The 18,324-nt window shown below is 56.2% G+C and overlaps 1 protein-coding gene across 1 annotated transcript in view; it reads left to right on the forward strand.

Moving 5' to 3' along the window:
- Window positions 1-481: 481 nt before the first annotated feature.
- LOC138551108 (asialoglycoprotein receptor 1-like) overlaps window positions 482-18,324 on the forward strand; it is a 212,147-nt gene continuing 194,304 nt past the window's right edge. Inside the window, exon 1 of the mRNA XM_069642462.1 lies at window positions 482-650. Coding sequence (XP_069498563.1) covers window positions 599-650 — 52 coding nt within the window. The 5' untranslated portion in view covers window positions 482-598. The remainder of the gene's footprint in view (window positions 651-18,324) is intronic.

An 18,324-nucleotide genomic window follows, 5' to 3' on the forward strand; every position in this document is an offset into this window, starting at 1 on the left:
AAAACCCAAAGCTACTTAATATGCACAAACAAGGGGGCACCACCTGTGATTTCTGTCTTTTTCCCTGTGAAATACTGAACTGAAAAATGTCTCAAACTGCTACTGCAACTAGCGCCTTGATGCCTGAAGGTTTAGAGTGCTTTATGAATGTAAAAATAAATAAATATGCTGTGAGATTGTTCGGCACCGGGTTTGCCTTCCAAGAAAGATTGCAAAGTTGCTCCTTGCCACAGAGAAACTAAGCCTCTATTTAATATATAGCTGTGAAGAGGGAGTGTCTCATCCTGAGGCTGTGTGTGTATTTGTCCCTGCAGGAATGACTCCACCTTCCACCTCTCGTCACAGCCCTCAATGTAGAAACTATATCATTGCCTGACACATGTTGCAGCCCTTCCACGCCCCCTGCAATACATGACCATAAATTGACCCGAATGAAGCACAACCTTCTTCTGGGGAATGCTGTGCTTCTGCCAGAAACCTCCCTCTCCACCCACCAATGCCTCTTCCCCTGGGCTTGTGAGCACAGTCGGGTGCTATAAGAAGCCCTCGCCCACAGACCTTCTCCCATGTCTGCCTGTGACACCATCACGTGAAGGCGATGAAGGTCGTCTGTTTCCCTCTCCTGGCTGCGGCCATGCTCCTTCAGACAGGTAAGCCCTCCACTGCAGCCTGCAGCAATGCACACACACATGCCTCTCACATCACATCACATGGCCAGCGAGGGGACAGCCAGTGAGTGTGCCTCTCACATCACATCACATCTGAAGGGGTGGCCAGCGAAGGGACAGCCAGTGAGTGTGCCTCTTACATCACATCACATCTGAAGGGGTGGCCGCGAGGGGACAGCCACTGAGTGTGCCTTTTACATCACATCACATTTGAAGGGGTGGCCAGCGAGGGGACAGCCAGTGAGTGTGCCTCTTACATCACATCACATCTGAAGGGGTGGCCAGCAAGGGGACAGCCAGTGAGTGTGCCTCTTACATCACATCACATCTGAAGGGGTGGCCAGCGAGGGGACAGCCAGTGAGTGTGCCTCTTACGTCACATCACATCTGAAGGGGTGGCCAGCGAGGGGACAGCTAGTGAGTGTGCCTCTTACATCACATCACATATAAAGGGGTGGCTAGCGAGGGGACAGCCAGTGAGTGTGCCTCTTACATCACATCGGAAGGGGTGGCCAGCGAGGGGCGAGCCACTGAGTGTGCCTCTTACATCACATCACATCTGAAGGGGTAGCCAGCGAGGGGACAGCCAGTGAGTGTGCCTCTTACATCACATCACATCTGAAGGGGTGGCCGCGAGGGGACAGCCACTGAGTGTGCCTTTTACATCACATCACATTTGAAGGGGTGGCCAGCAAGGGGACAGCCACTGAGTGTGCCTCTTACATCACATCACATCTGAAGGAGTGGCCAGCGAGGGGACAGCCAGTGAGTGTGCCTCTTACATCACATCACATCTGAAGGGGTGGCCAGCGAGGGGACAGCCAGTGAGTGTGCCTCTTACGTCACATCACATCTGAAGGGGTGGCCAGCGAGGGGACAGCTAGTGAGTGTGCCTCTTACATCACATCACATATAAAGGGGTGGCTAGCGAGGGGACAGCCAGTGAGTGTGCCTCTTACATCACATCGGACGGGGTGGCCAGCGAGGGGCGAGCCACTGAGTGTGCCTTTTACATCACATCACATCTGAAGGGGTGGCCAGCGAGGGGACAGCCAGTGAGTGTGCCTCTTACATCACATCACATCTGAAGGGGTGGCCGCGAGGGGATAGCCACTGAGTGTGCCTTTTACATCACATCACATTTGAAGGGGTGGCCAGCGAGGGGACAGCCAGTGAGTGTGCCTCGTACATCACATCACATCTGAAGGAGTGGCCAGCGAGGGGACAGCCAGTGAGTGTGCCTCTTACATCACATCACATCTGAAGGGGTGGCCAGCAAGGGGACAGCCAGTGAGTGTGCCTCTTACATCACATCACATCTGAAGGGGTGGCCAGCGAGGGGACAGTCAGTGAGTGTGCCTCTTACGTCACATCACATCTGAAGGGGTGGCCAGCGAGGGGACAGCTAGTGAGTGTGCCTCTTACATCACATCACATATAAAGGGGTGGCTTGCGAGGGGACAGCCAGTGAGTGTGCCTCTTACATCACATCGGAAGGGGTGGCCAGCGAGGGGCGAGCCACTGAGTGTGCCTCTTACATCACATCACATCTGAAGGGGTGGCCAGCGAGGGGACAGCCAGTGAGTGTGCCTCTTACATCACATCACATCTGAAGGGGTGGCCGCGAGGGGACAGCCACTGAGTGTGCCTTTTACATCACATCACATTTGAAGGGGTGGCCAGCGAGGGGACAGCCACTGAGTGTGCCTCTTACATCACATCACATCTGAAGGAGTGGCCAGCGAGGGGACAGCCAGTGAGTGTGCCTCTTACATCACATCACATCTGAAGGGGTGGCCAGCGAGGGGACAGCTAGTGAGTGTGCCTCTTACATCACATCACATATAAAGGGGTGGCTAGCGAGGGGACAGCCAGTGAGTGTGCCTCTTACATCACATCACACCTGAAGGGGTGGCCAGCGAGGGGACAGCCAGTGAGTGTGCCTCTTACATCACATCACATCTGAAGGGGTAGCCAGCGAGGGGACAGCCAGTGAGTGTGCCTCTTACATCACATCACATCTGAAGGGGTAGCCAGCGAGGGGACAGCCAGTGAGTGTGCCTCTTACATCACATCACATCTGAAGGGGTGGCCAGCGAGGGGACAGCCAGTGAGTGTGCCTCTTACATCACATCACATCTGAAGGGGTGACCAGCGAGGGGACAGCCAGTGAGTGTGCCTCTTACATCACATCACATCTGAAGGGGTGGCCAGCGAGGGGACATCCAGTGAGTGTGCCTCTTACGTCACATCACATCTGAAGGGGTGGCCAGCGAGGGGACAGCCAGTGAGTGTGCCTCTTATGTCACATCACATCTGAAGGGGTGACCAGCGAGGGGACAGCCAGTGATGTGCCTCTTACGTCACATCACATCTGAAGGGGTGGCCAGCGAGGGGACAGCCAGTGAGTGTGCCTCTTACGTCACATCACATCTGAAGGGGTGGCCAGCGAGGGGACCGCTAGTGAGTGTGCCTCTTACGTCACATCACATCTGAAGGGGTGACCAGCGAGGGGACAGCCAGTGAGTGTGCCTCTTACGTCACATCACATCTGAAGGGGTGACCAGCGAGGGGACAGCCAGTGATGTGCCTCTTACGTCACATCACATCTGAAGGTGTGGCCAGCGAGGGGACAGCCAGTGAGTGTGCCTCTTACGTCACATCACATCTGAAGGGGTGGCCAGCGAGGGGACCGCTAGTGAGTGTGCCTCTTACATCACATCACATCACATCTGAAGGGGTGGCCAGCGAGGGGACAGCACCCGAGTGTGCCTATTACATCACATCACATCTGAAGGGGTGGCCAGCGAGGGGACAGCCACTGAGTGTGCCTCTTACATCACATCATATCTGAAGGGGTGACCAGCGAGGGGACAGCCACTGAGTGTGCCTCTTACATCAAATCACATCTGAAGGGGTGGCCAGGGAGGGGACAGCCAGTGAGGGGACTGCCAGTGAGTGTGCCTCTTGCATCACATCACATCTGAAGGGGTGGCCAGCGAGGGGACAGCCAGCGAGGGGACAGCCACTGAGTGTGCCTCTTACATCACATCACATCTGAAGGGGTGGCCAGCGAGGGGACAGCCAGTGAGTGTGCCACTTACATCACATCACATCTGAAGGGGTGGCCAGCGAGGGGACAGTCACTGAGTGTGCCTCTTACATCACATCACATCTGAAGGGGTGGCCAGCGAGGGGAATGCCAGTGAATGTGCCTCTTACATCACATCACATCTGAAGGGGTGGCCAGCGAGGGGACAGCACCTGAGTGTGCCTCTTACATCACATCACATCTGAAGGGAGGCCAGCCAGGGGACAGCCACTGAGTGTGCCTCTTACATCACATTACATCTGAAGGGGTGATCAGCGAGGGGACAGCCACTGAGTGTGCCTCTTACATCACATCACATCTGAAGGGGTGGTCAGCGAGGGGACAGCCACTGAGTGTGCCTCTTACATCACATCACATCTGAAGGGGTGGCCAGCGAGGGGACAGCCAGTGAGTGTGCCTCTTACATCACATCACATCTGAAGGGGTGGCCAGCGAGGGGACAGCCAGTGAGTGTGCCTCTTACATCACATCACATCTGAAGGGTTGGTCAGCGAGGGGACAGCCACTGAGTGTGCCTCTTACATCACATCACATCTGAAGGGGTGGCCAGCGAGGGGACAGCCACTGAGTGTGCCTCTTACATCACATCACATCTGAAGGGGTGGCCAGCGAGGGGACAGCCAGTGAGTGTGCCTCTTACGTCACATCACATCTGAAGGGGTGGCCAGCGAGGGGACAGCCAGTGAGTGTGCCTTTTACATCACATAACATATAAAGGGGTGGCTAGCGAGGGGACAGCCAGTGAGTGTGCCTCTTACATCACATCGGAAGGGGTGGCCAGCGAGGGGCGAGCCACTGAGTGTGCCTCTTACATCACATCACATCTGAAGGGGTGGCCAGCGAGGGGACAGCCAGTGAGTGTGCCTCTTACATCACATCACACCTGAAGGGGTGGCCAGCGAGGGGACAGCCAGTGAGTGTGCCTCTTACATCACATCTGAAAGGATGGCCAGCGAGGGGACAGCGAGTGAGTGTGCCTCTTACATCACATCACACCTGAAGGGGTGGCCAGCGAGGGGACAGCCAGTGAGTGTGCCTCTTACATCACATGACATCTGAAGGGGTAGCCAGCGAGGGGACAGCCAGTGAGTGTGCCTCTTACATCACATCACATCTGAAGGGGTGGCCAGCGAGGGGACAGCCAGTGAGTGTGCCTCCTACATCACATCACATCTGAAGGGGTGACCAGCGAGGGGACAGCCAGTGAGTGTGCCTCTTACATCACATCACATCTGAAGGAGTGGCCAGCGAGGGGACAGCCAGTGAGTGTGCGTTTTACATCACATCACATCTGAAGGGGTGGCCAGCGAGGGGACAGCCAGTGAGTGTGCCTCTTACGTCACATCACATCTGAAGGGGTGGCCAGCGAGGGGACAGCCAGTGATGTGCCTCTTACATCACATTTGAAGGGGTGGCCAGCGAGGGGAAAGCCAGTGAGTGTGCCTCTTACGTCACATCACATCTGAAGGGGTGGCCAGCGAGGGGACAGCCAGTGAGTGTGCCTCTTACGTCACATCACATCTGAAGGGGTGGCCAGCGAGGGGACCGCCAGTGAGTGTGCCTCTGACATCACATCACATCTGAAGGGGTGGCCAGCGAGGGGACAGCACCCGAGTGTGCCTATTACATCACATCACATCTGAAGGGGTGGCCAGTGAGGGGACAGCCACTGAGTGTGCCTCTTACATCACATCATATCTGAAGGGGTGACCAGCGAGGGGACAGCCACTGAGTGTGCCTCTTACATCACATCACATCTGAAGGGGTGGCCAGCGAGGGGGCAGCCAGTGAGTGTGCCTCTTGCATCACATCACATCTGAAGGGGTGGCTAGCGAGGGGACAGCCAGTGAGTGTGCCTCTTGCATCACATCACACCTGAAGGGGTGGCCAGAGAGGGGACAGTCAGTGAGTGTGCCTCTTGCATCACATCACATCTGAAGGGGTGGCCAGCGAGGGGACAGCCAGCGAGGGGACAGCCACTGAGTGTGCCTCTTACATCACATCACATCTGAAGGGGTGGCCAGCGAGGGGACAGCCAGTGAGTGTGCCTCTTACATCACATCACATCTGAAGGGGTGGCCAGCGAGCGGACAGTCACTGAGTGTGCCTCTTACATCACATCACATCTGAAGGGGTGGCCAGCGAGGGGAATGCCAGTGAGTGTGCCTCTTACATCACATCACATCTGAAGGGGTGGCCAGCGAGGGGAACGCCAGTGAGTGTGCCTCTTACATCACATCACATATGAAGGGGTGGCCAGCGAGGGGACAGCACCTGAGCGTGCCTCTTACATCACATCACATCTGAGGGGTGATCAGCGAGGGGACAGCCACTGAGTGTGCCTCTTACATCACATCACATCTGAAGGGGTGGTCAGCGAGGGGACAGCCACTGAGTGTGCCTCTTACATCACATCACATCTGAAGGGGTGGCCAGCGAGGGGACAGCCAGTGAGTGTGCCTCTTACATCACATCACATCTGAAGGGGTGGCCAGCGAGGGGACAGCCAGTGAGTGTGCCTCTTACATCACATCACATCTGAAGGGGTGGCCAGCGAGGGGACAGCCAGTGAGTGTGCCTCTTACATCACATCACATCTGAAGAGGTGGCCAGCGAGGGGACAGCCACTGAGTGTGCCTCTTACATCACATCACATCTGAAGGGGTGGCCAGCGAGGGGACAGCCAGTGAGTGTGCCTCTTACATCACATCACATCTGAAGGGGTGGCCAGCGAGGGGACAGCCAGTGAGTGTGCCTCTTACATCACATCACATCTGAAGGGGTGGCCAGCGAGGGGACAGCCAGTGAGTGTGCCTCTTACATCACATCACATCTGAAGAGGTGGCCAGCGAGGGGACAGCCACTGAGTGTGCCTCTTACATCACATCACATCTGAAGGGGTGGCCAGCGAGGGGACAGCCAGTGAGTGTGCCTCTTACATCACATCACATCTGAAGGGGTGGCCAGCGAGGGGACCGCCAGTGAGTGTGCCTCTTACATCACATCACATCTGAAGGGGTGGCCAGCGAGGAGACAGCACCCGAGTGTGCCTATTACATCACATCACATCTGAATGGGTGGCCAGCGAGGGGACAGCCACTGAGTGTGCCTCTTACATCACATCACATCTGAAGGGGTAACCAGCGAGAGGACAGCCACTGAGTGTGCCTCTTACATCACATCACATCTGAAGGGGTGGTCAGCGAGGGGACAGCCACTGAGTGTGCCTCTTACATCACTTCATATCTGAAGGGGTGGCCAGCGAGGGGACAGCCAGTGAGTGTGTCTCTTACATCACATCACAGCTGAAGGGGTGGCCAGCGAGGGGACAGCCAGTGAGTGTGCCTCTTACATCACATCACATCTGATGGGGTGGCCAGCAAGGGGACAGCCAGTGAGTGTGCCTCTTGCATCACATCACATCTGAAGGGGTGGCCAAGAGGGGACAGCCAACGAGGGGACAGCCAGCGAGGGGACAGCCAGTGAGTGTGCCTCTTACATCACATCACATCTGAAGGGGTGGCCGGCGAGGGGACAGTCACTGAGTGTGCCTCTTACATCACATCACATCTGAAGGGGTGGCCGGCGAGGAGACCGCCAGTGAGTGTGCCTCTTACAGCACATCACATCTGAAGGGGTGGCCAGCGAGGGGACAGCACCTGAGTGTGCCTCTTACATCACATCACATCTGAAGGGGTGGCCAGCGAGGGGACAGCCACTGAGTGTGCCTCTTACATCACATCACATCTGAAGGGGTGATCAGCGAGGGGACAGCCACTGAGTGTGCCTCTTACATCACATCACATCTGAAGGGGTGGCCAGGGTGGGGACAGCCAGTGAGTGTGCCTCTTACATCTCACGAGGAGACAGCCAGTGAGTGTGCCTCTTACATCACATCACATCTGAAGGTGTGGCCAGCGAGGGGACAGCCAGTGAGTGTGCCTCTTACATCACATCTGAAGGGGTGACCAGCGAGGGGACAGCCAGTGAGTGTGCCTCTTACATCACATGACATCTGAAGGGGAGACCAGCGAGGGGACAGCCAGTGAGTGTGCCTCTTACTTCAAATCACATATGAAGGTGTGTCCAGCGAAGGGACAGCCAGTGAGTGTGCCTCTTACATCAAGGACAGCCAGTGAGTGTGCCTCTTACATCACATTTGAAGGTGACAGTGAGTGTGCCTCTTACATCACATCACATCTGAAGGGGTGGCCAGCGAGGGGACAGCCAGTGAGTGTGCCTCTTACATCACATCACATCTGAAGAGTTGCCCAGCGAGGGGACAGCCACTGAGTGTGCCTCTTACATCACATCACATCTGAAGGGGTGGCCAGCGAGGGGACAGCCACTGAGTTTGCCTCTTACATCACATCACATCTGAAGGGGTGGCCAGCGAGGGGACAGCCACTGAGTGTGCCTCTTACCATCACATCTGAAGGGGTGACCAGCGAGGGGACAGCCAGTGAGTGTGCCTCTTACATCATATCACATCTGAAGGGGTGACCAGCGAGGGGACAGCCAGTGAGTGTGCCTCTTACATCACATGACATCTGAAGGGGTGGCCAGCGAGGGGACAGCCACTGAATGTGCCTCTTACATCACATCACATCTGAAGGGGTGGCCAGCGAGGGGACAGCCACTAAGTGTGCCTCTTACATCACATCACATCTGAAGGGGTGGCCAGCGAGGGGACAGCCAGTGAGTGTGCCTCTTACATCACATCACATCTGAAGGGGTGGCCAGCGAGGGGACAGCCAGTGAGTGTGCCTCTTACATCACATCACATCTGAAGGGGTGGCCGGCGAGGGGACAGCCAGTGAGTGTGCCTCTTACATCACATGACATCTGAAAGGGTGGCCAGCAAGGGGACAGCCAGTGAGTGTGCCTCTTACATCACATGACATCTGAAAGGGTGGCCAGCAAGGGGACAGCCAGTGAGTGTGCGTCTTACATCACATCACATCTGAAGGGGTGGCCAGCGAGGGGACAGCCAGTGAGTGTGCCTCTTACGTCACATCACATCTGAAGGGGTGGCCAGCGAGGGGACAGCCAGTGATGTGCCTCTTACATCACATTTGAAGGGGTGGCCAGCGAGGGGACAGCCAGTGAGTGTGCCTCTTACGTCACATCACATCTGAAGGGGTGGCCAGCGAGGGGACAGCCAGTGAGTGTGCCTCTTACGTCACATCACATCTGAAGGGGTGGCCAGCGAGGGGACCGCCAGTGAGTGTGCCTCTGACATCACATCACATCTGAAGGGGTGGCCAGCGAGGGGACAGCACCCGAGTGTGCCTATTACATCACATCACATCTGAAGGGGTGGCCAGTGAGGGGACAGCCACTGAGTGTGCCTCTTACATCACATCATATCTGAAGGGGTGACCAGCGAGGGGACAGCCACTGAGTGTGCCTCTTACATCACATCACATCTGAAGGGGTGGCCAGCGAGGGGGCAGCCAGTGAGTGTGCCTCTTGCATCACATCACATCTGAAGGGGTGGCTAGCGAGGGGACAGCCAGTGAGTGTGCCTCTTGCATCACATCACACCTGAAGGGGTGGCCAGAGAGGGGACAGTCAGTGAGTGTGCCTCTTGCATCACATCACATCTGAAGGGGTGGCCAGCGAGGGGACAGCCAGCGAGGGGACAGCCACTGAGTGTGCCTCTTACATCACATCACATCTGAAGGGGTGGCCAGCGAGGGGACAGCCAGTGAGTGTGCCTCTTACATCACATCACATCTGAAGGGGTGGCCAGCGAGGGGACAGTCACTGAGTGTGCCTCTTACATCACATCACATCTGAAGGGGTGGCCAGCGAGGGGAATGCCAGTGAGTGTGCCTCTTACATCACATCACATCTGAAGGGGTGGCCAGCGAGGGGAACGCCAGTGAGTGTGCCTCTTACATCACATCACATATGAAGGGGTGGCCAGCGAGGGGACAGCACCTGAGCGTGCCTCTTACATCACATCACATCTGAGGGGTGATCAGCGAGGGGACAGCCACTGAGTGTGCCTCTTACATCACATCACATCTGAAGGGGTGGTCAGCGAGGGGACAGCCACTGAGTGTGCCTCTTACATCACATCACATCTGAAGGGGTGGCCAGCGAGGGGACAGCCAGTGAGTGTGCCTCTTACATCACATCACATCTGAAGGGGTGGCCAGCGAGGGGACAGCCAGTGAGTGTGCCTCTTACATCACATCACATCTGAAGGGGTGGCCAGCGAGGGGACAGCCAGTGAGTGTGCCTCTTACATCACATCACATCTGAAGAGGTGGCCAGCGAGGGGACAGCCACTGAGTGTGCCTCTTACATCACATCACATCTGAAGGGGTGGCCAGCGAGGGGACAGCCAGTGAGTGTGCCTCTTACATCACATCACATCTGAAGGGGTGGCCAGCGAGGGGACAGCCAGTGAGTGTGCCTCTTACATCACATCACATCTGAAGGGGTGGCCAGCGAGGGGACAGCCAGTGAGTGTGCCTCTTACATCACATCACATCTGAAGAGGTGGCCAGCGAGGGGACAGCCACTGAGTGTGCCTCTTACATCACATCACATCTGAAGGGGTGGCCAGCGAGGGGACAGCCAGTGAGTGTGCCTCTTACATCACATCACATCTGAAGGGGTGGCCAGCGAGGGGACCGCCAGTGAGTGTGCCTCTTACATCACATCACATCACATCTGAAGGGGTGGCCAGCGAAGGGACAGCACCCGAGTGTGCCTATTACATCACATCACATCTGAATGGGTGGCCAGCGAGGGGACAGCCACTGAGTGTGCCTCTTACATCACATCACATCTGAAGGGGTAACCAGCGAGAGGACAGCCACTGAGTGTGCCTCTTACATCACATCATATCTGAAGGGGTGGTCAGCGAGGGGACAGCCACTGAGTGTGCCTCTTACATCACTTCATATCTGAAGGGGTGGCCAGCGAGGGGACAGCCAGTGAGTGTGTCTCTTACATCACATCACATCTGATGGGGTGGCCAGCAAGGGGACAGCCAGTGAGTGTGCCTCTTACATCACATCACATCTGAAGAGGTGGCCAGCGAGGGGACAGCCACTGAGTGTGCCTCTTACATCACATCACATCTGAAGGGGTGGCCAGCGAGGGGACAGCCAGTGAGTGTGCCTCTTACATCACATCACATCTGAAGGGGTGGCCAGCGAGGGGACCGCCAGTGAGTGTGCCTCTTACATCACATCACATCTGAAGGGGTGGCCAGCGAGGGGACAGCACCCGAGTGTGCCTATTACATCACATCACATCTGAATGGGTGGCCAGCGAGGGGACAGCCACTGAGTGTGCCTCTTACATCACATCACATCTGAAGGGGTAACCAGCGAGAGGACAGCCACTGAGTGTGCCTCTTACATCACATCACATCTGAAGGGGTGGTCAGCGAGGGGACAGCCACTGAGTGTGCCTCTTACATCACTTCATATCTGAAGGGGTGGCCAGCGAGGGGACAGCCAGTGAGTGTGTCTCTTACATCACATCACAGCTGAAGGGGTGGCCAGCGAGGGGACAGCCAGTGAGTGTGCCTCTTACATCACATCACATCTGATGGGGTGGCCAGCAAGGGGACAGCCAGTGAGTGTGCCTCTTGCATCACATCACATCTGAAGGGGTGGCCAAGAGGGAACAGCCAACGAGGGGACAGCCAGCGAGGGGACAGCCAGTGAGTGTGCCTCTTACATCACATCACATCTGAAGGGGTGGCCGGCGAGGGGACAGTCACTGAGTGTGCCTCTTACATCACATCACATCTGAAGGGGTGGCTGGCGAGGAGACCGCCAGTGAGTGTGCCTCTTACATCACATCACATCTGAAGGGGTGGCCAGCGAGGGGACAGCACCTGAGTGTGCCTCTTACATCACATCACATCTGAAGGGGTGGCCAGCGAGGGGACAGCCACTGAGTGTGCCTCTTACATCACATCACATCTGAAGGGGTGATCAGCGAGGGGACAGCCACTGAGTGTGCCTCTTACATCACATCACATCTGAAGGGGTGGCCAGGGTGGGGACAGCCAGTGAGTGTGCCTCTTACATCTCACGAGGAGACAGCCAGTGAGTGTGCCTCTTACATCACATCACATCTGAAGGTGTGGCCAGCGAGGGGACAGCCAGTGAGTGTGCCTCTTACATCACATCTGAAGTGGTGACCAGCGAGGGGACAGCCAGTGAGTGTGCCTCTTACATCACATGAGATCTGAAGGGGAGACCAGCGAGGGGACAGCCAGTGAGTGTGCCTCTTACTTCACATCACATATGAAGGTGTGTCCAGCGAAGGGACAGCCAGTGAGTGTGCCTCTTACATCAAGGACAGCCAGTGAGTGTGCCTCTTACATCACATTTGAAGGTGACAGTGAGTGTGCCTCTTACATCACATCACATCTGAAGGGGTGGCCAGCGAGGGGACAGCCAGTGAGTGTGCCTCTTACATCACATCACATCTGAAGAGTTGCCCAGCGAGGGGACAGCCACTGAGTGTGCCTCTTACATCACATCACATCTGAAGGGGTGGCCAGCGAGGGGACAGCCACTGAGTTTGCCTCTTACATCACATCACATCTGAAGGGGTGGCCAGCGAGGGGACAGCCACTGAGTGTGCCTCTTACCATCACATCTGAAGGGGTGACCAGCGAGGGGACAGCCAGTGAGTGTGCCTCTTACATCATATCACATCTGAAGGGGTGACCAGCGAGGGGACAGCCAGTGAGTGTGCCTCTTACATCACATGACATCTGAAGGGGTGGCCAGCGAGGCGACAGCCAGTGAGTGTGCGTCTTACATCACATGACATCTGAAGGGGTGGCCAGCGAGGGGACAGCCACTGAATGTGCCTCTTACATCACATCACATCTGAAGGGGTGGCCAGCGAGGGGACAGCCACTAAGTGTGCCTCTTACATCACATCACATCTGAAGGGGTGGCCAGCGAGGGGACAGCCAGTGAGTGTGACTCTTACATCACATCACATCTGAAGGGGTGGCCAGCGAGGGGACAGCCAGTGAGTGTGCCTCTTACATCACATCACATCTGAAGGGGTGGCCGGCGAGGGGACAGCCAGTGAGTGTGCCTCTTACATCACATGACATCTGAAAGGGTGGCCAGCAAGGGGACAGCCAGTGAGTGTGCCTCTTACATCACATGACATCTGAAAGGGTGGCCAGCAAGGGGACAGCCAGTGAGTGTGCGTCTTACATCACATCACATCTGAAGGGGTGGCCAGCGAGGGGACAGCCAGTGAGTGTGCCTCTTACGTCACATCACATCTGAAGGGGTGGCCAGCGAGGGGACAGCCAGTGATGTGCCTCTTACATCACATTTGAAGGGGTGGCCAGCGAGGGGACAGCCAGTGAGTGTGCCTCTTACGTCACATTACATCTGAAGGGGTGGCCAGCGAGGGGACAGCCAGTGAGTGTGCCTCTTACGTCACATCACATCTGAAGGGGTGGCCAGCGAGGGGACCGCCAGTGAGTGTGCCTCTGACATCACATCACATCTGAAGGGGTGGCCAGCGAGGGGACAGCACCCGAGTGTGCCTATTACATCACATCACATCTGAAGGGGTGGCCAGTGAGGGGACAGCCACTGAGTGTGCCTCTTACATCACATCATATCTGAAGGGGTGACCAGCGAGGGGACAGCCACTGAGTGTGCCTCTTACATCACATCACATCTGAAGGGGTGGCCAGCGAGGGGGCAGCCAGTGAGTGTGCCTCTTGCATCACATCACATCTGAAGGGGTGGCTAGCGAGGGGACAGCCACTGAGTGTGCCTCTTACATCACATCATATCTGAAGGGGTGACCAGCGAGGGGGCAGCCACTGAGTGTGCCTCTTACATCACATCACATCTGAAGGGGTGGCCAGCGAGGGGGCAGCCAGTGAGTGTGCCTCTTGCATCACATCACATCTGAAGGGGTGGCCAGCGAGGGGACAGCCAGCGAGGGGACAGCCACTGAGTGTGCCTCTTACATCACATCACATCTGAAGGGGTGGCCAGCGAGGGGACAGCCAGTGAGTGTGCCTCTTACATCACATCACATCTGAAGGGGTGGCCAGCGAGGGGACAGTCACTGAGTGTGCCTCTTACATCACATCACATCTGAAGGGGTGGCCAGCGAGGGGAATGCCAGTGAGTGTGCCTCTTACATCACATCACATCTGAAGGGGTGGCCAGCGAGGGGAACGCCAGTGAGTGTGCCTCTTACATCACATCACATATGAAGGGGTGGCCAGCGAGGGGACAGCACCTGAGCGTGCCTCTTACATCACATCACATCTGAGGGGTGATCAGCGAGGGGACAGCCACTGAGTGTGCCTCTTACATCACATCACATCTGAAGGGGTGGTCAGCGAGGGGACAGCCACTGAGTGTGCCTCTTACATCACATCACATCTGAAGGGGTGGCCAGCGAGGGGACAGCCAGTGAGTGTGCCTCTTACATCACATCACATCTGAAGGGGTGGCCAACGAGGGGACAGCCAGTGAGTGTGCCTCTTACATCACATCACATCTGAAGGGGTGGCCAGCGAGGGGACAGCCAGTGAGTGTGCCTCTTACATCACATCACATCTGAAGAGGTGGCCAGCGAGGGGACAGCCACTGAGTGTGCCTCTTACATCACATCACATCTGAAGGGGTGGCCAGCGAGGGGACAGCCAGTGAGTGTGCCTCTTACATCACATCACATCTGAAGGGGTGGCCAGCGAGGGGACAGCCAGTGAGTGTGCCTCTTACATCACATCACATCTGAAGGGGTGGCCAGCGAGGGGACAGCCAGTGAGTGTGCCTCTTACATCACATCACATCTGAAGAGGTGGCCAGCGAGGGGACAGCCACTGAGTGTGCCTCTTACATCACATCACATCTGAAGGGGTGGCCAGCGAGGGGACAGCCAGTGAGTGTGCCTCTTACATCACATCACATCTGAAGGGGTGGCCAGCGAGGGGACCGCCAGTGAGTGTGCCTCTTACATCACATCACATCTGAAGGGGTGGCCAGCGAGGGGACAGCACCCGAGTGTGCCTATTACATCACATCACATCTGAATGGGTGGCCAGCGAGGGGACAGCCACTGAGTGTGCCTCTTACATCACATCACATCTGAAGGGGTAACCAGTGAGAGGACAGCCACTGAGTGTGCCTCTTACATCACATCACATCTGAAGGGGTGGTCAGCGTGGGGACAGCCACTGAGTGTGCCTCTTACATCACTTCATATCTGAAGGGGTGGCCAGCGAGTGGACAGCCAGTGAGTGTGTCTCTTACATCACATCACAGCTGAAGGGGTGGCCAGCGAGGGGACAGCCAGTGAGTGTGCCTCTTACATCACATCACATCTGATGGGGTGGCCAGCAAGGGGACAGCCAGTGAGTGTGCCTCTTGCATCACATCACATCTGAAGGGGTGGCCAAGAGGGGACAGCCAACGAGGGGACAGCCAGCGAGGGGACAGCCAGTGAGTGTGCCTCTTACATCACATCACATCTGAAGGGGTGGCCGGCGAGGGGACAGTCACTGAGTGTGCCTCTTACATCACATCACATCTGAAGGGGTGGCCGGCGAGGAGACCGCCAGTGAGTGTGCCTCTTACATCACATCACATCTGAAGGGGTGGCCAGCGAGGGGACAGCACCTGAGTGTGCCTCTTACATCACATCACATCTGAAGGGGTGGCCAGCGAGGGGACAGCCACTGAGTGTGCCTCTTACATCACATCACATCTGAAGGGGTGATCAGCGAGGGGACAGCCACTGAGTGTGCCTCTTACATCACATCACATCTGAAGGGGTGGCCAGGGTGGGGACAGCCAGTGAGTGTGCCTCTTACATCTCACGAGGAGACAGCCAGTGAGTGTGCCTCTTACATCACATCACATCTGAAGGTGTGGCCAGCGAGGGGACAGCCAGTGAGTGTGCCTCTTACATCACATCTGAAGGGGTGACCAGCGAGGGGACAGCCAGTGAGTGTGCCTCTTACATCACATGACATCTGAAGGGGAGACCAGCGAGGGCACAGCCAGTGAGTGTGCCTCTTACTTCACATCACATATGAAGGTGTGTCCAGCGAAGGGACAGCCAGTGAGTGTGCCTCTTACATCAAGGACAGCCAGTGAGTGTGCCTCTTACATCACATTTGAAGGTGACAGTGAGTGTGCCTCTTACATCACATCACATCTGAAGGGGTGGCCAGCGAGGGGACAGCCAGTGAGTGTGCCTCTTACATCACATCACATCTGAAGAGTTGCCCAGCGAGGGGACAGCCACTGAGTGTGCCTCTTACATCACATCACATCTGAAGGGGTGGCCAGCGAGGGGACAGCCACTGAGTTTGCCTCTTACATCACATCACATCACATCTGAAGGGGTGGCCAGCGAGGGGACAGCCACTGAGTGTGCCTCTTACCATCACATCTGAAGGCGTGACCAGCGAGGGGACAGCCAGTGAGTGTGCCTCTTACATCATATCACATCTGAAGGGGTGACCAGCGAGGGGACAGCCAGTGAGTGTGCCTCTTACATCACATGACATCTGAAGGGGTGGCCAGCGAGGCGACAGCCAGTGAGTGTGCCTCTTTCATCACATGACATCTGAAGGGGTGGCCAGCGAGGGGACAGCCACTGAATGTGCCTCTTACATCACATCACATCTGAAGGGGTGGCCAGCGAGGGGACAGCCACTAAGTGTGCCTCTTACATCACATCACATCTGAAGGGGTGGCCAGCGAGGGGACAGCCAGTGAGTGTGCCTCTTACATCACATCACATCTGAAGGGGTGGCCAGCGAGGGGACAGCCAGTGAGTGTGCCTCTTACATCACATCACATCTGAAGGGGTGGCCGGCGAGGGGACAGCCAGTGAGTGTGCCTCTTACATCACATGACATCTGAAAGGGTGGCCAGCAAGGGGACAGCCAGTGAGTGTGCCTCTTACATCACATCACATCTAAAGGGGGGGGCCGGCGAGGGGACAGCCACTGAGTGTGCCTCCTACATCACATCACATCTGAAGGGGTGGCCAGCGAGGGGACAGCCAGTGAGTGTGCCTCTTACAACACATCACATCAAAGGGGTGGCCAGCGAGGGGACAGCCAGTGAGTGTGCCTCTTACATCACATCACATCTGAAGGGGTGGCCAGCGAGGGGACAGCCAGTGAGTGTGCCTTTTACATCACATCACATCTGAAGGGGTGGCCAGCGAGGGGACTGCCAGTGAGTGTGCCTCTTATATCACATCCCATCTGAAGGGGTGGCCAGCGAGGGGACAGCCAGTGCCAGTGAGTGTACCTCTTACATCACATCACATCTGAAGGGGTGGCCAGCGAGGGGACAGACAGTGAGTGCCTCTTACATAAAATCACATCTGAAGGTGACATCTGAAGGGGTGGCCAGCGAGGGGACAGACAGTGAGTGTGCCTCTTATATCACATCACATCTGAAGGGGTGGCCAGCGAGGGGACAGCCACTGAGTGTGCCTCTTACATCACATCACTTCTGAAGGGGTAACCAGCGAGAGGACAGCCACTGAGTGTGCCTCTTACATCACATCACATCTGACGGGGTGGTCAGCGAGGGGACAGCCACTGAGTGTGCCTCTTACATCACTTCATATCTGAAGGGGTGGCCAGCGAGGGGACAGCCAGTGAGTGTGCCTCTTACATCACATCACATCTGAAGGGGTGGCCAGCGAGGGGACAGCCAGTGAGTGTGCCTCTTACATCACATCACATCTGAAGGGGTGGCCAGCGAGGGGACAGCCAGTGAGTGTGCCTCCTGCATCACATCACATCTGAAGGGGTGGCCAGCGAGGGGACCATAGACTCCATACCTTGGGACTGACTACTGTCTCCCAGGGCATGCAAAGTCACCATTGGCTTTACTAGACCTATATTTACTTACAGAACTAGTACAAACCATCCTCTTGTGGACGTACTAGTAGGGGTAATTCGATTACCCCTGGGTCTGTTATTCTAGGGGGCACTGTCCCGTCCCCCCTCGTCGGGTTTTGGCTGGTGGCAGTGGAAACTACTTGTTATATTCGACCCCGAATATAACCCTATGGGATTCTTCCCATTGTTGGAGGCTAATACTTTTTTCCGTTAGTCTCTAACATACCGCCGGTTTATTTGTCTTAAATAAATCTACTGGTCGGTATTTTCTGCCCGAACTCAGCTTTTAAAATGGCGTCTGTGTTCACCTCTGTAACTCCGAACCAAAGGTTGAGCCCTTTCTTCCACTTTTGGCGGGCTTCTACACAGAAGCCCTCCAGAGTGGTGCCATTCCGTCTGGGTACCACAGGGTGTGTGGGAGGGGGTTAAGGCACCCTGGACTGAGTTGCCTTGCCAACTCAAGTCGCACTCTGGTGTGATTGGCCCAAGTGGTGAGCCACCCGCTCACCACTTAGCATGTTTTGATTGACAGCTAGGCTGAATGAATGGGGGTTTTCTGCATAAAAGCAGGGCTTTTGGGACTGGATCTTCAGAAGTCACCACAGCACCTAAGAACCCGACGAGGGTAAAGCTGA

This window comes from Ambystoma mexicanum, chromosome 1q (genome assembly GCF_040938575.1).
Source record: "Ambystoma mexicanum isolate Mex_15411 chromosome 1q, UKY_AmexF1_1, whole genome shotgun sequence".
Lineage (NCBI taxonomy): Eukaryota > Metazoa > Chordata > Amphibia > Caudata > Ambystomatidae > Ambystoma > Ambystoma mexicanum.